Raw genomic sequence first — 21,983 nt, 5'->3', positions numbered from 1 at the left:
AGGCCAAGTTTTTTTTTTTGTGTTTTTTTTTTTTTTGTAAAGTGGACTTTGGATGAAGATAGAAAATTTGTCAACATGATGTTAAGGCCTTTCCATGTGCTCACTCAGTAGCCAATAACCACATCCATCCACCACTCACCTCTCATACATTTCTTTGTGTGCATAGTTACCCTGGCTTAGTTCTCCCTACCAAGAGCTGACATCCTTGGCTGTATATTCACTGTCAAAGTGTTGTGTCTGGGTGTTGTTCTTATGAGACTGTAAGATGTACCCATGTTTCTAAGTGGTTTGTATTCATGAACCAAAATCTACTATCATGTTTCATGTGTGCTGTAGTAAGTGAGTGAATGAGTCACATACCAACTCTTAAAGTGACTGTTTCTCAATCCCTGGATTCTTGGTTGTCATATTGACTCATTCTGGTTTAAGCTAACTAGGATTCATGCTCAATTAAATCTGTCTTCAAATCTATGATGTGGACTATATTACTGCTATATGTCTACTACTTGCAGTAGTAATAGATACCTAGTAGATACTTAATATGTATTTCTGAAATGGTTAGTGGTTTATAATAGTATGTCAGTCTCAGGCATATTCTGATGCCATTTCTAGAAAAAAAACAATGGCCACACATTTGCCTTTTCCAGAATGATCTATTATCTAAAAATACTCATTAACATTTTCTTTTTGGTATACTAATTTTGTTCTATAAGGTTGCTAGAGAGTTGGATTATGAAAATCCAGAGGTGGTTGCAGCTGGGCATATCTATGAAATGAGGATTTCAGTGTTTGATGATCTACATCCCTCTCATACAGGTAACTTGATAATATTCTCAAGGAAACAAGTGCCTGTTCTGCGCACTTACCATTTTAGATTTTACAGAAACATCATTGTACTTGGAACAGTTTTTTAAAAAAAATTAAATTAGGCAAAAGGATGATGGAGAAAATTAAGAATTGAGGGGCCTGGCCCATGTGGCAGAGTGACTACCTAAGAAGTAGGAAGCCCTGTGTCCAAAAATCTAGTACTGCCAAGAAAGGAGAAGAAACAGAGAGAGGAAGGAAAAAGAAGAGAGGAGGGAGAGAGAATAAAGAAAGGGAAAGGAGGAGGGAAGAGGACAGGAGAGGTAGGGAGAGAAAGGAAAGAAGAGAATGAGAGAAAGAACTAGGAGAACTGAGTAGATTTGATGGAACAACAACTCCTGTTGATCTTTTTTACCTATAGCAGTGCCTTAAACAAGACAGAATTAGATGATTCTTGGCACTAAAGTCAGTTTTTATGTTTAATCCTTGCGCCTTTATGTCCACTAATGCCAAGTATTAGACAACATAGTCCAAGCACATTGGTAATTGGATACTTTTAAATAATAATTTCTTTTAACTATTTTATATGACATGGATAGAACTGTTATCAAAGCAAGCCACTGGTCACTTGCCATATTTGACAGCTCACGTCCCTCATGCAGATGAACATAGGCTGCCCCTTGCTTCTACTTGCTTCTCTCATCACCGTCCCAGTGTTTCAAGTCACCCGGTGAAAAGATGAGCTTTTTGCACATTAAGATCAACTCCATGTAGGTTGAATGATAGTAGAACCCACGGAATGTGTGGCTGTTTTGCTGATTGTAAATCACACTTCAGTATGCATCTGAATTTTGTCCTGTGGCTCCACAGAAGAGGGTTTAGGAAGTGGGATTTAACTCAAGCAGGGAAGTCCATGAGATAAGAATCTCCAATAAACTACAAACAAGTCAGCTGTGGAGTTGTCTCGCCATAGAGCACCAGTTTTGAGTGACAAACTCTGAGTTCAAACTCCAGCACTGGCACACACACACACACACACACACACACACACACACTCGCATATGCACAAATAAAACAACACCCAAATAAACAAATAAAGATATTCAAGACCTGGGGATTTGAGTAGTAAACAGGCTTATAGTTGCAGGTCAATGTTTGGTAATGGACAGCCAAGAAGAGAGGTGACATTGACATTTATTCTCTTGTGAGTACACTGGATTTTTGCCGGATTATTGAGTTGAGAAGGATTTTGAGGTTGCATGTGGGAGTAATGAGTAGGAGCTCTGGGTCTTTCATTGATGTCAAAAGGTAGAATTGTGGCAGACATATATATGTTTGCAATCAAAGGGAACTTGATTGCTGAACTCTAATCAACACACCTGGGACTCCTTAAATCCCTCTAGACTGAGTTTAGCAAGGTGATTTGTAGACTTCAATGATTCAACTTTATGGAAAAAATGATGTATAGAGACAGGGACTCAGACATAACAGCACTCTTGAAAATATGCTTATTGTCTTTTCTGTTGCTTATGAGTGGAGCTTCATGCAAAAATCTATTACCTAGGCCAGCTGCCTTTGTAGGATGGATGCTTTTTCTTGTAGTTATTCATCTTGTTGGACTAACCTATCCAAAAAAATATATATTTTTATTTTATATTGTTATATTTTATATTATATATCCCTCTTACCATATTTGAGCCTTTGCTCAATAGGCAAGGGGAAATTAATATCTCACAGTGATAGATCCATGCCTTTCCTGGTTCTCACATCCAAGAATATGCATGACAGCTGCTCGGAAAAGGTGCTTGGAATACTACACATGTGGTTCAGTCTATTTTTATAGGCCAGCTAATTAGCACAATTTTGAGTCTTTATGGATGCAATAAAAACGATGGTATGGCAGAGCTGTAAATGTCACCTGCTCCTGCAACACATAAATGGATTTATTGGAGGAAATATACAAGTGTTGACATAAATCACCAGTCTTCGAGGAACAGCAGTCTTTAAGATTTCTTGGAGGTCATGGACACATTAGAGTTTCTGATAAAAGCCCTAGATAGCATCTAATAATAATGAACATCCACTAAAACATGAAGAATGCCTGATTCCTTAAAATAAATGTTCTATGGATACCAGATTAAATTTTATTGTTTGACTTGTGTTCAGTGGACTTTCAGGAGCAGTTATATACAACATTCTTCAGAAAATGAATTCTACAAAGTAACATGTTAAAAGGAGAATTCTTGGTCAAATAAATTTAAGGAGAGCAATGCCTACCTGGAGCTTCAAAAGTACATAATAGAATACTAAAAATTCTAAAAACTCTTGCCATTTATATGGCAAAGAAACCTGTTTTTCTTTGTTTAGCTTGGGATTTTGTATTTGGCATACTTGCATCTCAGGGAAGGTATTTTGGGAGACATTAGCAGATATAACTTGGTCCAATATCCACTCCCTGACTCATTAGTGTTGTTTTAAGCTTAGCTCTGTGAATCTGTCAACTGTGACATTGGGACAAGGCCAAGGTCATGTCGGTGCTTTGAGTAGGAAATGTTAATTATTTTACTTTTACTGAAAATTTGTTTGCAGGTTGCTGGATTTTATGGTTTTTTTTTTTTTTTTTTTTTTTTTTTTGCCAGTCTTGGGCCTTGGACTCAGGGCCTGAGCACTGTCCCTGGCTTCTTCCCGCTCAAGGCTAGCACTCTGCCACGTGAGCCACAGCGCCGCTTCTGGCCGTTTTTTCTGTATATGTGGTGCTGGGGAATCGAACCTAGGGCCTCGTGTATCCGAGGCAGGCACTCTTGCCACTAGGCTATATCCCCAGCCCTGGATTTTATGTTTGATTATCAAATTCCTTTATTTCCCCCGAATACTCTCTAATATGTTAGTTTGGGTTGTTGGCTTGAAATTCAGATTTCCTTTTCTACCACAAGAATTGTTGTAAGTGAACAGCATGTGATAATTTTTATTTAACATTTTGTAGACTCTAAGTCTTTCTTATGAGTCTATCTTTGACCTTACATCTACACCGTGATGAAGGAGATTATAATGGATCTTTGATTTCTTTGATGAGGAAACTGTGCCACTGAGATATTTAACTAGTTTAAGACCACAGGGCATTTGTAAAGCCAACCATTGAATGTGGGTATTCTGAGTTATGAGAAGCAGATATAGAATATAATGCAGGGGGCTGGAGGCAGGGCTCCAAGTGTGAGTTTGGTCTCAGACACACACACACACACACACACACACACAATAGAATATCATACATAGGTTAACAGCAATTCTCCAGCATATTCTAATATGGTTATTACATCCATAAATGTACAATAAATTCTCTTATGTAAAACATATAAGTACACATTTATATATTAAATACATTGATAGCTACCTATCCTTTTTTTTTTTTTTTTTTTTCAGTCTTGGGGCTTAGACTCAGGGCCTGAGCACTGTCCCTGGCGTCTGCCACTTGAGCCACAGCGCCACTTCTGGCCTTTTTGTATATATGTGGTGCTGAGAAATTGAACCCAGGGCTTCATGTATACCAGAGCAAGCACTCTTGCCACTAGGCCATATTCCCAGCCCCTACCTATCCTTATTATATAAAATGAAGTATGAAATGTGATACCTTGTATGTTTTAAACTAAATTGCTTTAAATGTGGATACAGGGATCATATAGGGAACAGAGAAAATTTATTACTTCACAGTCCTCTGTGAATCCTGTCCTTTAGGGGTATATTTAGCTAGTTTGTTTTGTAGAATACAATCACCACCAAACATTTGTTCTCTGCTCAATTTTAAAGTTACTGTGACCATCATTGTGGAGATTACTCCGAACAACGATTTCAGTCCTGTGTTTACAGAGTCACACTATTCATTTCTGGTTCCAGAAACATCAGGAGGTAAGAGCTGTTTTTCACATCTATCACATTAGTTCCTCCATAAGAAAGTGTCTACCAGATCTCTAATGCATGACCGGTAGAAGGGGAGCATGGAAATTTACAAAATGCAAGCATGTGAGGGAGTATTGTAGGCTCCAAATGTTCACAGAAGTTATCTTTCACTGGCATTGTCCTCAGAGTGTCTTCCTGAAGGTTTTCCCAAAGCCTCCCTTCAGATCTAGGATTGTAATAAACAAATACACACTTATTTAATTTTAATTACTCTTTCCATTTTCTACCAAACTAGGTCTAAGTGTTAAAAAAAAAAACTAGGGGTAATGTGGTCATTAGTGAGCTTAAGTAACCGTAGTCAAGAGTTTATGTCCAAAGTCAAGATCATGGTCACAAATCTATTTCAGTCATAAATTCTATATAAATTAGGATGAATTAGCGAATACTTGATGTGGAAGGAACAGTGGGGCAATATTTGTGCTTTATGTCATCCAAAAGAAGAATATCTCTTTCTCAGACTCTCCTCCAGGCTGGATTTGAATACTTCAAGATATAAAACTGGTGTGTGTGGCAGTTGGATCAGTCTGACTTCTAAGAGCACTGTGACACAGTAAAATAATTATGAGTGCTGGAGTCAAATAGAACTGGATTCAAATTTGTCTCTGCCACAACTAATTCATGACCTTACACAAGTCATGCCATTGCTTTGTCCCTTTGGTTTCTCATTTATAAAAATGAAGATGACACTAACTCTCTCATGAAGATGAGCTCAGGACTAACTGATAATTGTATGTATGTGAACTACATGACATGTGAAAATTACCATAAGGCTCCTGCCATATAGTAATATATCACAAAAGTTTATTGAGTATCTACAATGTGCAATGTCAATTGCTATAATTTCTTTCTTTGCTTTATTTTCATCATTAGCCTGTATTAGTTATATAAGGAAGGAATTCATTGTTATATTTCTATACATGTTTATAGTATATCCCAATCTCACCCCCTTTTATCGCTTTCCATTCTGCCCCTTTTCTTCACTTCAAAACAAAATAATATTCATTGATCTTCTACTCCAGAATTCAAACACTGAATGAAATCAGAGGGATTTTTTTTGACAAAATGTCAAAAATCTTCATGACTCTAACAATTTTATCAAACTAGGAAATTGGAAGTTTAAAACTCTTCTGAATACAGACTGCCCTCTGAATATCAAACATTTTAGTTACAGGCGTACCATTAATATAGAAGTCTCTTTTCATGCCAGGTTGATTAGCCCAGGGGCCATGAATATGTCTTGAGAATTCCATGGGTCTTTTCCCATGACTGCATTATGGAAATCTGTAATATTTAAAGTAACTTTTTTGGTGGTACAGCTTGAATTAGACAAAAGGAGTCTTGGGATGGGCAAGCACAGGCAAAGAAAAAAAAATTCTGAATGATTTCCAAGAAACATAGAATTTAAATCACACTGGGTTGCAAGTCACAAGGGAAAACCTACTGTGTTTCCAATAGATTTTATGGGGAATTTTGGCAGGATTTCAGAGTTTCATAATTACACTATTTTAAAACTAAGCTGAAATTGCTCAAAATAGCTTTTAGTTTGCATTCAGAGGTTAAATTTATTCCTACAGAGGAATAAGCTTTCTATTATACTTAGCCAGGTGTTAAATATGAAAATGACTCCATTGTTGCCTTATACTGTCTGCTTATGCTATGGTACCTTCTTCTTAATAACTATGCTTTCACTTGAACAAATAGTTTGGACTCTTTATTTTCAAGTTAGCATAATAAAGCAGGTCCTTCTTCATGAATGCTATTATTCTTATGTTCTTGGTGTTATGCTAGAGCTCTTGACTGGCTTGGGATGGAAGCTCTACCTACTCTACTACAAGCTCTGTGACCTGGGCCAGGTTACTTAGCATCACTTGCCTTTGTTTCCTTATGTGTAAGTGAAGACAGTCATAAGTTCCTATGTGGTTAGGCTGCTGGGAGAATTCACTGAAAGAATGTATGTACAAAGAGGCAATTCTTACTTAGCATTTTCTATATACCAGGTACCACCCTAAGTGTTTTGTACATTTTAACTCATTCCTTCAATTCTATGTGACAGATTCTGGTTGTAGATGAATTTTGTTCCTAGTTTGCTGATGAAGAAACAGCCTGAAGTCCAGAGGGATGACAGAGTTATCCAATGTTATACTAGCAAGTGCCGGGGTGAAATTTGGACCCAGGCATTTCCAGTTTCAGTCTATGCTGTGAACCATTATCTTATGCTTACTATGATTATTGGGCCATTGTTTTAAACTTATCTCATTTGATTCATGCCAAGTGGTTTAAGGTAGCCAAGGATTTTTTTTCTAAATCTGTCTTCCATCATGTAGAATTGGAGCTTTCCAATACATGTCATTGTCCAAAAGGATTTGGGTTACCCTTTGATAAACTGTGGTACTATTTGGAAAGCAAAAGCATGTCAGGCTCTCTAGAGTACCACATCTGCATGAGAAGAATGAACTTTGTACAATCTTATTGACAGCTTTCCACAAAGTGGGACGAGTGACTGCCATTGATGAGGACTACCCCCCAAATTGTGTGACCTACCAGATAACCAGTGGAGACACCCAGGTGGTCCAAAGGTTCTGGATTCACCCTCTTTCTGGAATGATTGAACTAATCACAAGACCAGATTATGAGTCTGTGAAGCAATATAACCTGACTGTGGAAGCGGTAGACTGTGACAGGGTCCATCCTCGCACGGCAGTGACCATGGTAAGTGGAAAGCCTGGATGTTGATATTGTAGAGACAATCTATTACATTCTCACTTGCTATAGTGGGAGTGGTCAAACAATAACAATAGATGAAGAAGTTTAGGACTTTCTCCTACTTCTCAGTATACCATCACATCTGAAGATGTCGACTTTGGGAGTTTGAGGTGTGGTTGAGAAGAAAGGCCTCACCACCCCTTCTTATTCTTATGTAATAAATTTAGAATTACAGTAAATATGATTTTGTGAGTACCATTCGTCAGTTCCTCTTCTAGGCACTTTATATGTTGTGAGTACATATGTATTGTGTATTAGTAATAAATATAATAATAATTGTCTAATATGCAAAATAAACATATTTATAATGTGATGCATTTATAATTGTTTATACATATTAAATACATTTAATTCTCCAAAAGGTGATCCCTTGGAGAACCTATAAAACTATTTGGAAAGGAACATTTAATTTTAAGATTAAACAACACATAGATTTAGTTGATTCTCACTTGAATGCTTGAAGCAAGTAATATGACAATCATTTCCAAGCAACAGAAGAGGAAAGTATGGCAGCTTTCAATATGTACTAGAGGTTACGCCTAAGTTTTATTGAACGACTCTCTAATCTAGGCTGTGTCCCATTGAGAGATGATGTTTCCAATGAAAACAGCCATGGTGAATTTTTTTGGCATGAAAGTGTGGGCCTTTAAAGTATTTTAGCATCCATGAATAGTAAGTGACGCTGCTCTGGGGGCTGTGTGAGGTCGGGGGGGGGTTCGCCGAACCCCACCACACTTGAAACCCTACAGTGATCCCCTCCTCATTCTGGGACGGGAATGTGCGCTTTCAGCGGCTGAGGCTATCACCATTCCACTTCCTCCCCCTTCATGGCAGAGCCAGTCAGGGGCAGCTCAGAAGGCATGACAGCCCTGCTTCCTACTCATGCAAGCTTCCTGTGGGCACCCCTGACTCCAGCTAGCCTGGGAACCTTGTTTCCTGGTCTGACACATCCAGTTCCACTGTTGCAGTGACCACAGGGCTCGCCTTGGTAGGGGGAAGAGGCTTCCAGAAGCCACCAGACCTTCCTGGGACACACGGGATGGCCCTCGCCTCACCTGGTACCCTTGCTTCCCATCAAACACTGTTTGCAGAAGGCCATATAAATGCTGTTCATCTTTTTAAAACCAGTACTGATATTTGAACTCGGGCCCTTGAGTCCTCACTTGCCTATATTCCACTGTAGGCTGGTGTTCTACCCTTGAGCCACACACCACTTCCAGCATTTGCTGGCTAATTGGAGAGAAGAGTTTCTCCCGCCTTGGTTTTGAAGGGTGATCCACAGAGGCCAGGCATGATCACCTGGGATTACAGGCATGAGCCACTGGCACTGGCATCTAAAACCCACTTCTTAATGAAGTGAATGCAGAGGCTCTCAAGTCAGAGTGAGCATGGGAACACTCAGAGGGCAGGTGGAGACAAGAGGCTGCTGCAGAGGCCTGGGAGGGGCAGACACGCAGGCTGCTTGTGTAAGCCCACTGGGAGTGATGGCCATCGAGACCCTCACCCACACAAAACCCAGGACAGGAAGCTCTCCTTGGTGAAGTTTTTGGTTTCCCTCTCCCCAATGTGTTTGGAATGTATGAAGCTCCCCTTTGCTAGAACTAAAATTCTTATAGAATAGATTTGTATGGGAATTTTAAACACCATCCAAACTCTATGCAGTTATTTGAAAGCCCCGCATGTCAGAAATATATAAAATCACACCAGATCCTCCTGATTTTAGCTGTTTTAATGAGATGGTTCAATCTTCCAATTTTTTCTTGTCTCCAGATAAATCTTTTTAAATGTTTATACCTAGGAACATAGAGTTACTTTAAGATATAAAAAGGCTGTAAGATAACTTTGGTGTCTAAGTAGGAGAATGAGGAACTTTGTGTTTTGCATATTGTCATTTGCTTTGGTCTCCTGCTGTGGGTTTTGTACTTTTCCTTTTGCCATCACCTTATTGCACATCCCTCAGTGTCTCTCTTGAATGTACTAATCTTCACATTATGGGAAAAAGTAAATTTTATAAGTTTTGTGATCAGCTTAACCATAGATATTTATTATTTTCTATAAGTCATCTATTTTTGTAACTACCTGTGGTCTGTCACTTATTTTTAATTCAATTCATGTTTCTTACTAATTATGGTAATGTGGAAGGAGACTTAGATTATAAACTTAATGTGTACTCTTTCAGCTAATCCGTGAATGTAAAAATTATGCTTTTAGTCGGGCATAGTGCTGTGCACTTGCAATCCCAGCAATTGAGAGGTAGAGGCAGGAGTTCAAGGCCAGCCCCAGCTGCATGATAAATCCTGTCTCTAAAAACCAAGGCGGGATAGTATCTCAGTGCTAAGCACTTGCCCAGAATGTCTTAGGCCTGGGTCTCATCTGTAGCACCCCAGAAACAAAAGCTACATTGTTGTCTTGCTGAAATGCAGCCTACAAATCTGGGTGTTGATCTCAGAGATGGGGCAGAGCGAGCCTGGTTTTTCCATTTAATTTTGTGAGAGTGCTGGGCATTGACCTCAGGAGAGTGTTGTGGTGAGGTTCCAGTGTCCAAAGGGCATCTTAGGTTTTCCACTAATTTGCTCATCTTTACTTACACATATACTGTACTTGTTTACAGTCTGCAGGTGGATATAGAATTTAAAGACCTGGTTCAATAAATATTTAACCCCCACCCCCAAAAAATAAAGTATTTTAGCATGTCAGTGGACTGTTGGAAGACATCAAGAGAGAATGCAGTTGCATTTCTTATGTGTTGCGTCATTAGTGTCTAGGAAGTTTTGTTATTGAAGAAAAGACAGAAGTAGAAGTAGAAAATTCTAAAGTCTCCATCTGGTCTGATACTCACAGTCTATTTCCCCTTACCAAATAGTTTCTTGCTTACTCAGTTATTAGGTGTTCTGTGTGTCCCTGTGAGGGAACCATCAGACCCATTCACATCAACACTTAGAATTGACTTTCCCAGAGACTCAGTTGTAGTGAAGAGGATGCACTGGGATGATGCCCATGAGAGTGATCTCTATACTGAGGTGCCCAGGCAGTTTTTCCTCTAGACACTTATGGATTCCCACAGTAGCGTAAGATGACACCACTTGCAACTAGCAGTCTCTTATCACCAATGAAAAGGGAAAGCAGATTGAATAAAAAGCACAAAACTTCAAGTGACTTTATCCTTTATAAAAAGAATTTATGATTTGCCTTAAGACAAAACAAGGGCTGGCTTATTCTTTCTTCCTCTTAATAAATATTTATTTGATATTTGCTGGGCATAGAACATCTTGGGTTATGATTAAGTGTAAGATACCACATCTGTCTTCATAAGTAGACACAAAGCACATAAGAAGTTAAAAAGTGTATAGAAAGAAGCAAACTGACAGCACAGATGAATTTATCTTTCAAATTTAGAAAAGGAAGATACAGATCTTTTATTTCTACAGTTTAGGGATCCATCATGAATTGTCATTATCATTACTTAAGGAAGAGAATAATAATCTCTTAATTAGCTATTAAGTCCTTGGTTTCATTCCATGATGTACTTTTGGATACTCTCTTTACACAGGGAAGATGTGTGTGTGTGTGTGTGTGTGTGTGTGTGTGTGTGTGTGTGTATGTGCACACAGGTGCATGTGTGCCAATACTGGGGCTTGACCTCAGGGCTTAGGCACCATCCCTAGCTTTCTTGTTCAAGACTTGTGCTCTATCACTTGGGCTACAACTCCACTTTTGGCTTGTTGGTGGTTAATTGGAGATGAGAGTCTCATAGACTTTTCTGCCTGGGCTGGTGCTAGCTTCAAGCAGTGATCCCCAGATCTCAGCCTCCTGAGTAGCTGGGGCTACAGGTATGAGCTACCAGTATCCAGATCATGGGGAAGAATTTTATCCCAAGGTTTGGAGGTTAAATAACCTACCCAAAGTTCTCAGCTCAAAGAGGTAGGATTACGTCTTCACTTAATCATTGTCATGTAATCTACAGTCTCTTCCTAATTCTGTGACAGATTTTTCTCATGTCCACTGCTTTTCTATGAAGAGGGGTACCAGAGATTGAGCCCAGAGCCTTGGTAGGCAAGTAAGTGCTCTACTACACCACCTAAGCCTCCAGCACTGTTTGTTTTTTTTTAACTTTGGATTTGAGTTAGAGTCTCACTGACAACTTTACCTGGGGTGGTTGCAAATTTGTGATCCTCCTGTTTCCACCTCCGGAATAGAAGGGATTGAGCTATGCACCACTATTCCTGGTCTCCTTTCAAAATACTACCTGAAACCTTTCCACTTCTCACCCATCTCTACAATAACCCTGGCTCTGCCACCATCTCCCTTGCCTGATCTAGATGGTAACTTTTGTTTAGAGTTCCTATCTCTACTTGTGCACTTTGTGCACTGCTCTATATACAGGAAGCACAGTGATGCCTTCAAAAGACAGTTGACTTCTTCCTTGAAATCACTGGCTTCCATCACTTAGTTAGGTTCCAATACCATTCCCCAGATCCACAGTACCTGAGATCTGAGCCTGGCTACTGTGTCTACCTTTATATCCTCAGCTCCTCGCTTTCTTTTTCTTGTCTTTTTCAGTCCAGCCACATAAACATACTAGGATTGTATTGTTCATTCCATATGGCTCTCATCACTTTCATAATATCTCTGCCCAAATGAAATCGTTAGCAAGGGTGTGTGCTTCTTGGGACATGAGGGCAAAGGTATAAATTTGAATCAACCCATGTGTTCACCCCAAATGGAATGAATAAGTGAAATAGGACCGATGTCTACTGGGGAATAATAAGCCACAAGAGGAAATAGCAAAGTAGTTCTAGGAAACACACATGGAAGGAACATTTAGGGCATTGTGTAAGAAAAGGAGGAAAGAAGAAAGATCATTGCACAACATCATTCATGCAAATCAAAGCAATACCATCAAGCTCTGCATATTTAGTTAAGAACATGGAACTTGCAAGGATACATATCAAACATAGAAGAGTCAGGAAGCCAAAGCATGAGTGGGTCAAAGGGGAGATGCTGATGAAGGTGTACTGTATTCATAAATTGCTTTCTTGAATGGCTACTCTTTGTACAACCACTTAAAGATAACTTTAAAAAAAATCAAGACTTGGTAAGAGAAAAATGGTCTTTTCCTAAGATGGTTCCCCTTAGCTATTTTCTATCTCCTTAATTACATGGCACCAATTACTATATGACAATGCTTACTGTATTTATTTGTCAATGTGTTTATTACTTTGGCTCATCTAGTTGAATGTTAATCATTGTAGATCAAGGACTTTGTTTTGACACTGTGGCTTTTGTGTGTAGGCCAATGTATGACACAAAGTAAGTGTTCAATTAATATTCATCGAGTGGATGAATTTATCCTCCCAACAGTCACAGGAGAGAAGAGATTAAGATTCCTTTTTACAGTGGAGCAAAACAGGATTAAGTTGCTTGTACCCAAATAGAGCCCCAAAGTGGCAGACACAGGATTTTAATGAAGACTTCTTGTTCACATCCAAATCTAGAGACTTTTGCATTCTGTCACAGAAATCCATTTACCCTGTCAGTTATCCCACATTATCAAATATTAAATTGATATAGAGGTTATAATCATTGTCTTGAAACCAATCTATAAAAGTAACCTTAAAGAAAGAACAACTCCCCAAGAATTCAGCTGGGTGGTTAAAACATTATAGAAAATATTCCAACAGATAATACTTGCAAAGGTAGGTACCCTGGAGATTCTTCTGAACATGTTGCTGAGAAAGTTATTAGTCATCAGAGAGGCGAGAAGATAACTTTTATAGGCTGACTGGCATTCAATCATTGACATTTTAAAGTCCTTGATATGTTGATTTTTTTCCATGTAAATCACACTTTCCTGGTTTGTAGTATTTTGATTAAGAAAAGCTTGATATTATCTTATAATTAAGGTCAGAGAAACACACTGGAATAATCATATTGTTACCAAAAGTAAATATTATGCTTGAGAGAATTATACAGCAGAAGAGTCCCTTACCTAAGATAGAGGAAACACACTCAGAATATACTTTCCAGTTAACAAGGTATTTAAAGTATCCAGGGGACCACAGTGTTCAGAGACAGCATTCTTCATATGTCCTCTTATTATTCTGTGCATAATTGGTGGACTTCACAGAGACCCATGTAATGAGCCCAAAGCTCTCCCTAATGGCTACCCAGCCTGTCACAGATGACCCAGGAATAATAAGCCAGGACTAGTTGATTGACAGCCAGAATCCAAATCTGCAGGATCATTTCTGCAAATGGAAAAACCTAGGTTTTTAATTTGATATTTCCAAACGACATGCCTCTACCCAGATGCTTATTTCTGATTTTGCATATACATGATTGCATGGTGTGGATGTGATGTCTCTCCTCCCCTCCTGGCTGACAGGTCACAGTTGACATTGGAGATGAGAATGATGAAGCGCCTGTCTGCACACCACGTCTATATAAGGCAGTCATTTTTGACAGTGTTGTTGTGGGGACAAATGTCAATGGCTTCAGACTAAGCTGTCATGACAGAGATTCGCAAGACTTCGAAATGCGTTTTGAGATGGCTTCTGGTGGGTAATTTAATTATTTCTTTTAATTAAAGCATGTGTCAAATTGATGTGAGCAGTACCATGTTAGATGTAATACACAACCCTAGAGATGACTATGTTTTAAAAAGGTTTTCATACCTGCAGCATTATTTCCCCAAGGCATTTGTCTCCTATGTATCCAATGCACTTTTTTGTCTCCTGCAATGAAGTATCAATGACTTCACTTTGGATCAGCATGGGAAATACTACAGATTACAAGGCTTAGTCTGCTGTCCAGGGTGCTAACTGAGGATAGTGGCCACTGTTCCATCTGATGATATTAATACAAGTTCATGAGAATTGACCTTTTGGGTTGTATTATTGTTGGATTTTCATAGGCACACATTATCTTTAGTCGCCATCTTGTTCTTCCCGGAGGACCATTATTACAGACCAGCTGGTCACAGTGCTAAGAAACTGTTACATAAAAATAGCCAAGAAAAACAAAGAATTGTATTCCTGGCATTTATTGTTCTCTAAACTAAGAGCACCCAAATTATAAGTTATAATTATAAATGATGAATGGCAGTAAGTTCTATAAAGAAAAGCTACCAAGTATCATGAGATGGCATAAAAATGAGACTTATTTGAAATCTTATTTAATGACTTATGTAAAGACTTATTTAAATGCTCTGTTGTCCTTTGTCAGAAAGAAGTGTGGAGAGCACTTAAGCACACACTGACAATTTAAAGACTAATCTGGTATTTTTCCCCCTTTGCTAGACAATAAGCCCCATAAAGAAAGGGATTGCATGCATCATATATATAATAATGTCTCAATAGATATTTTCAGTCTGACTGGCTCATTTGCTATTGATCTAGACTAAGTTGAATATGGGAACCAAATTGCTCTGAGAAAGAAGAGGAAGCAATTAGGCAGAAAAATTACATAATAGTGTGAAGCTTGCTGGTCATACATACTTATGACTATAGCCATTAAAGCATTTTTCTAGCCAACTGTATTTATTGCTTACTTAAACTCAATTTTATTATTATAAGTCTTGTGTAGTCATAAAAATTCAGAGTACAATAAAATTTATTTACATCTACTATGTTTTAATAGCAATTTAAGGGAGCTTGAGCAACCCTTCCAAGCATTGTGAAATAGTGGTAACTTTTTAATTATCCCCTTTTAAAGGAAATGAGAACCATCATTTCGGATTTGACCCCAGTCGAGGTTCAAATACTCCAAAACTAATTGTGAAGAATCCTTTTAACTTTGAATCGGGAGCTGATGTGCGGCGGCAGTACCATCTCGTGGTGCATATTATCGATGACAATCTGAAATATGGCAAATCCGCCAAGCCCAGGACAGGCACTGCTATTATTGATATTTATGTGACAAGAGCCGGCACGCCACCTCCTCCAACCCACGCTGAAGTAAAGAGTTATAGAGTTAAACAGGAAGAATTATAGAGTTTAATTTGCCACTCTGGGTGGGCAATATTCTATAAATTTGAGTTTCATCTGGAAAGGCTAAAATACTGATTAGAGTAGTGCCTTTACTTATGTGTCTTTCTGCTTAGGCACTAAGCTAGCAGCCACTGGTCCACATTGTACAGGTGTGTGTGTGTGTGTGTGTGTGTGTGTGTGTGTGTGTGTGTGTGTGTGTGTCTGAGAGAGAGAGAATTTGTGATAATTACTTGTGGGGCACTGAAGACATTTGTATAATGTCTGGCTTGTTTTAAAGTCCTGCCCACTGAAAGGTCTCACTACTCAATGATTTCTATTAATTAAAAATGTCTGCAAATGTCCCTCCTTAAAACATTGGTCTTATTAGATGTGGTGGCAGATGTATATAATTCTAGCTACTTGTAAAGAAGAAGTAGGAGGATCAAGGTCTAATAATCTAGGCAACAGAAATAAGTCCTATCTGAAAACAAATTAAAACTTAAAGGACTGAGGATGTGGCTAAAAAGTAGAGCACTTTTGCCTAGCAGGGGTCAGGCAACGAGTCCAAACCCCGGTAGGACCATGATAACCATCACCCCCAAGACTATTCTCTAGTGGCCATGCCACAATTAGTAATGGGTAGCTGTGATGTGCTGGGCTCTAGACTTCATGTTTTATATTCATCATTTCATTGAAAATTCAACCAATCCTATCACGTTTAGCAGGCCCTTAATAATTTTACCATTGAGAAAAGACATGAAAGGCCTCTGCAGAATTCTAGAACATCTCCTTGAATTTCCCAAAGATGAAATCTTCCCAATAGACTTCATGTTCTATTTTATTGCATTCTTTATTTTGAAATAGCAGCATTAATAAAAAATATGAGTAAAAGCTGGACACCATGGCTCATATCTATAATCCCAGCACCTTTAAGATGGAGATTTAGCTTTTCTGAGGTGAGGACTGCAGTTTGAGGTCAGTGTAGACAGTTAGCTAGACCCCACTTCAAAAACAAGCTGAACCTGGGTACTGGTGGCTTACACCTAGCTACGCAGGAGACTGAGATCTGAGGATCGTGGTTCAAAGCCAGCCCAGGCAGGAAAGTCTGTGAGACCACCAATTAAGCACCAGAAAGCCAGAAGTGGTGCTGTGGCTCAAAGTAGTAGAGTACTAGTCTTAAGAAAAAACACTCAGGGACAGTGACCAGGTGCTGAGTTAGAGCCCCATGAATGACAAAAACAAAAACAAAAACCCAAAACCAAGCTGAGCATGTGTTGGCTCATGCCTATCATCCCAGCTATGAGAAGGTCAGAGGTAAGGGGATCATAGTCTGAAACCAGCCCTGGAAAAACACTTATGATACTATCTAGAAAAATAACTAAAGCAGAAACAAAACAAGCACACAAAAATCCCCCAAAGAAACCCAAACACTGGTGGGTGTGTGGCTAAAGTAGTAGAGGCCTACTTACCAAGTAGGCAACTGAGAGTACAAACCTAGGTTCCACTACCACCAGTAGCAGCAAAAATGGTGGCAAATATTTCCTTAACACTTAATTCCCAAGAACAAACTTTTCTTGCAAGCTGCATAGGGGGTTTACTGTGTGTAGAGTAGGAAATAAGTACACCCAAGCCTTAACGGGCTTCTGATGCTACCTAGATCAACCTCTGGAGTTTATAGATGAAAAAACAAAACACCAACATCAAAGGGAGAAACTGGTTTATTTAGAATCACAGAGAAGTCATTGCATGCAATTTAAGCACTGTATGTCTGAGTCAAGACCCTAGTCTGTATTAGGACCATGATCTGTGCCACAGCTACTGTGGGCAAGCAGATGCTGTCTGAACACATGGACTAATGCTTTGTTTGCTTGAAATCATTCTCCCAGCAAAGGCCAGGTCTGACCATTGTGTCCACATCTATCAATACGTACAAGGCCAGTGATTGGTATATTCCTTTCATCTTCACTCTCATGGTGATTTTCTTTGCTGGATTTGTTTCCTGGGCATGTTTCCTGCTTTGGAGATATGGAAACATTACAGCATGTTGTCAGAAAATGGCTAAGCAAGTTTCCAAACCCAGGTATGAGATTTTTCTCCTTTTTTCTTAAAAAAAAAAGACATTTTTATTATCTATAAGTAGTTGTACAAAGGAGTTGCCATTCAACAAAGCAGTTTATGACTACAGTGCATCTTGATTAATATCATCCCTTTCAACATTCTCATGTATCCCTCCCAACCCACCCCTTCTCTGAGTTTTCTTAATTTTGTAGAATATGTATTGAACTTTTTTTTGTTGTTTACAAAGTAGGTTATGAATATGACACATCTTTATCTGTGTCACCCCCTTCAACCTTTTTGTTTTCCTTTTCTCCTTCCTTCCTTCCTTCCTTCCTTCCTTCCTTCCTTCCTTCCTTCCTTCCTTCCTTCCTTCATCCCTCCCTCCCTCCCTTCCTTCCTTCCTTCCTTTTCTTTCCCCCTCTCTCCTTTTCTCCCTCCCTCCCCTTCTCCTGCCCTCCCTCTTCCTTTTCTCCCTCCCTCCATTTCATCTCCCTGCTTCCTTCCCTCTTTCTTCCCTACTTTCCTTCCTTTCTCTCTTCCCTTCATCCTCCTCCTGCCTTTCCTTCTTTTTCATTCCAGGGACTCACTATGTAAGCCTAAACAGGCATCAGCTTAACTGAACCTGAGCTGAACCTTAGCTCAGCCCCTTGAATGTTAGGATCACAAGCACGTGACATGAGATTCTCTTTCTGACTTTGATATAAAGAGTTTGGAGTGACTGAAGTTTGTCAATCAGACCCTGATGGTTTTTGCATTAGTTTGAATTAGAAGAACAACATATTCACCATACAAAACTCAATGATGTTTTTGATTGTACAAATGACTCCCAAACCTACTCTATCAGAAACACTTGGGAATCTTTCTTTTAAAAATACTAACAATGGTTGGGCACTGGTGGCTCACACCTGTAATCCTAGCTACTCAGGAGGCTGAAATCTCAGGATCTCAGTTCAAAGCCAGCCTGGGCAGGAAAGTCCATGAGACTATTGTCTCCAGTTAACCACCAGAAAACTGGAAGTGGCATTGTGGCTCAAGTGGTAGATTGCTAGCCTTGAGCTGAAGAGCTCAGGGACAGTACCAAGGCCCAGAGTTCAAGCCTCATGACCAACCAACTAACCAACAAATAAATAAAATACTTACAACATATCACTGAATGAAACTACAGTAAGTTTGTGGCAGATTTTTTTTTTATGAGGAGATATTTTAAACAAATTTGTGAGGCAAGCAGTTTCACAGACAGGTGTTGGAGAACAACAAGGCAACAGTAAAAAATATAGACTGGTAATAAATATAGGAATCCTCTACACAATTTGACCTGTTTTAAATCTCTCTAAAGTTGGGCAGAAAGAGGCCAAAAATGGAGGGAAAATACAGCTGCTTTTATTATCATCCAAAAATAGTTCTTCAGGGCACAGAATATTCTGGCTTCAAAAGTAAAGTTGAAATTGTATTTCCATTAACTAAGTAGAGTTTATTTCTGGTGCAGTGAGATAGGTAGGATGATGATAGATAAAGGCTATTTTATCATTCCCATACTGCATTTCTTCTTTCCTGAGGTAAAGAAGATGTGATATTAGTCATGCACTATTGTCTGAAATTATTATTATTATTAATAATAGTAGTAGTATTTTAACCATATATTAACATAATGAAACTGATTTTTGTAAAATTTTCTTTCTATACAGAGGAATCAAATATATTGCAGGTAAGATATAGATTGTTGCTTATCACACAATTATGCTTGAATTGTGGAATTTAAGAAATATTTCTCACCAGACACCTGCCTTTCAAATTTTATTTTAAACAGGAGATAGAACTCAAAAAGAAAAGTCTGTTACAAGAAACAGAAGTAAAAAGCTAGAAGTATTAACAGTAAGTATATTTCTGTGAACCACCTACAGTGAAAGGAGACAACATATCCCCTGTAAGTGCAAAAAAAAAAATCTCCCATAGAAGCATATGCTAAATGTGCCCAACAGAAACGAAATTAAATAATTTCAATGAATCATTTCTATGAATGCACGTGCATTATGAAGCTGGGGTTTCTAATTCAACCTTAGAATTTGGCTAGTCAAAATTTTTCCTTGAAATATGTGCATAAAAGCAAAAAATCTCCAGACAAACAGAATCTGGCATTATTCACCACTTTAAAAATAAAAGATTATAGTTGGGAATAAATTATACATGTTATAGATTTGATTACTTAGATTTTTTTTGGCCAGTCCTGGGGCTTGGACTCAGGGTCTGAGCACTGTCCCTGGCTTCTTTTTGCTCAAGGCTAGCACTCTACCACTTGAGCCACAGCACCATGTCTGGTTCTTTCTACATATGTGGTGCTGAGGAATTGAACCCAGGGCTTCGTGTATGAGAGGCAAGCACTCTACCACTAGGCCATATTCCCAGCTCTACTCAGATTTTTTTTTTTAAAGCAGGTGGTAAATCTATACACTAGAGTATGCAAACCTCTTCAAATTGGATGAGGCTTAGTCCCGAGTAATTCACATAAATATTGGGTACAGAATAAGGCTGGATTTGGGACAAATAATGTATTATTATCATCCAAAAATAGTTTTTCAGGTAAAACAAGAAAGAACAGTTATTTTGTGTTCATCTCTCCACTTTTCCTTCCTTTTTTCTCTCTCTACTTGTCTCCCAGATGCCAATATATCACTACCTGAGTCCCGGTGAACTGTGACATTGCCTCACAAGATTTTTTTTCCCTGTGCTTCCTTTCCCTGTTTCTGCCTTTAGGAAGCTGATACCACACAATGTGTATTAGCTTGATAGTGCCATCATAGCAAAATACTACAGAGTTGGGTGTCTTAAACAACAGAGATTTATTTCTCATGGTTATGCATGTCCAAGACCAACATGTGAACAGGGGTTGGCTTTCAGATAATGGCCTTCTTATTGTGTCTTCACAGTGTCTGTGAGGGGAATCTGTAGCCAGTGTCTTGGTCTCACATTCATTAGTCACGTTAGATCCAAGCCCATCCCTCTGACCTCATTTTACGTTCATTAGTCCTTCTATCTTTTGGGGGGAGGGGATAAAGTCTTCAACTCAAGGTCTGATGATGCTTGCTCACAGGGTGGCACTCTACCACCTAATCCATGCCCCCAGTCTCTCTCCATTATTTCTTTAAGGTCTCTTCAAAGATAGTGACATTCTGAGATTCTGTAGGGTTAGAATTTCAACTGATGATTTAGGAGGAAGGGATGCAGTTCAACCTATAATGTCTCTTACAAAAGATAATAGACTTCTCATCAGAAAAAGAAAGGACCTGAATTAATCAGAAGTTATGATGGGCAGATAGAGGTGGGGAAGTGGGATTGATAGGAGATAAGAATAGCAGAAAGTATTTGGTTCTAGGCTGCAAGCCCTCTACAGATCAGAGAAGAACTTGTAAGTCTTCTGTTTGAAGTTTTCAACCCATGTCAAAACATATTTTATATCTGACATTATTGCTGATATCATGTGTTCTTTCAAAGGAAACCATTGTGTATGAGACTGTGTTTGATGGAGAAGCCATTGATCCAGGTATGGTGCTTAAATACCAAACTAAATGAATTACTTACTCAAATACTTTTCCTAAAGGAAACCATTTTAGGGCCAGGCAGGCTACATGAATGACTGCAAAGGACCATATGAAAGTCAATTTCATCAAGAGACACTAATCCTTGGGGAATTCCACTATCACTAAGTCCTCGAGTTGCTGAAATTCTGCTCTTTCAAAAGAAGCTGGATCATTACAAAAAGAACATCTGCCCACTTTTAAATGTAGTTCAATTTAACTGGGTTTTGCGTGCCAAATAAAACATATAGTTGCTCCTGATTTGTATCTGGTGGGCACCAAACTACCCTAAGACTGAACTGGTTTAGACCAATAAACATCTTATCATAGCTTATATACTTTGTGTGTCAAGATGGCAAGCAGGCGTACCTAGACAATTGTTTGCTTCATGTGCTGTCAATAGAGTTCCTTCAGTGGCATTCATCTGGCAGCTTGTCTGGTCTGGTGGGTTCAGATTGCTTCCCTCAGAATCCTGCTGCCTTGAAGGAGACGAGGCTTATAGATTGGGCTCTGCTGGCCTCCTTGTAGATTGGGCTTCGCTGGCCTCCTCGTCCTCTCATGCAATCTCCTGGCCTCTTCACATAGTTTCTTTATAGAGTTAATTAGATGTTTTACATAGCAGGTCTACCTTTAAAATTGGAAAGGGGTATGTATTTAATAAAAAAAATATTGAATACTTACCATGTGCCAGGCTTGTTGTCAGCACTTAACAGTAATTAGTCTATTTAATTTTTTAATATATTAAATACATAATGGACAAGTCTACTTCTTTCCATTAACCATTTTAAAATCTAATTTTATTTGTTTATTTTTTTGTTTTTGCCAGTCCTGGGGCTTGGACTCAGGGCCTGAGCACTGTCCCTGG

General features: G+C 38.8%; 1 protein-coding gene across 1 annotated transcript in view; it reads left to right on the top strand.

Annotated features, from left to right (window-relative positions):
• The window catches only part of LOC125357944 (cadherin-related family member 3-like), a 52,854-nt gene extending 31,741 nt beyond the window's left edge, over positions 1-21,113 (top strand). The window contains exons 10-18 of the mRNA XM_048354780.1: positions 714-816; positions 4,609-4,707; positions 7,235-7,467; positions 13,907-14,078; positions 15,235-15,476; positions 17,375-17,568; positions 19,232-19,251; positions 19,354-19,418; positions 21,036-21,113. Of these exons, the coding sequence (XP_048210737.1) occupies positions 714-816; positions 4,609-4,707; positions 7,235-7,467; positions 13,907-14,078; positions 15,235-15,476; positions 17,375-17,568; positions 19,232-19,251; positions 19,354-19,418; positions 21,036-21,113 (1,206 nt within the window). The remainder of the gene's footprint in view (positions 1-713; positions 817-4,608; positions 4,708-7,234; positions 7,468-13,906; positions 14,079-15,234; positions 15,477-17,374; positions 17,569-19,231; positions 19,252-19,353; positions 19,419-21,035) is intronic.
• Positions 21,114-21,983: the final 870 nt, after the last annotated feature.

The sequence above is a fragment of the Perognathus longimembris genome, chromosome 10 (genome assembly GCF_023159225.1).
Source record: "Perognathus longimembris pacificus isolate PPM17 chromosome 10, ASM2315922v1, whole genome shotgun sequence".
Taxonomy (NCBI): Eukaryota; Metazoa; Chordata; class Mammalia; order Rodentia; family Heteromyidae; genus Perognathus; species Perognathus longimembris.
Note: the sequence above shows the minus strand (reverse complement) of the source record. Positions and strands in the feature narration are given on the sequence as shown.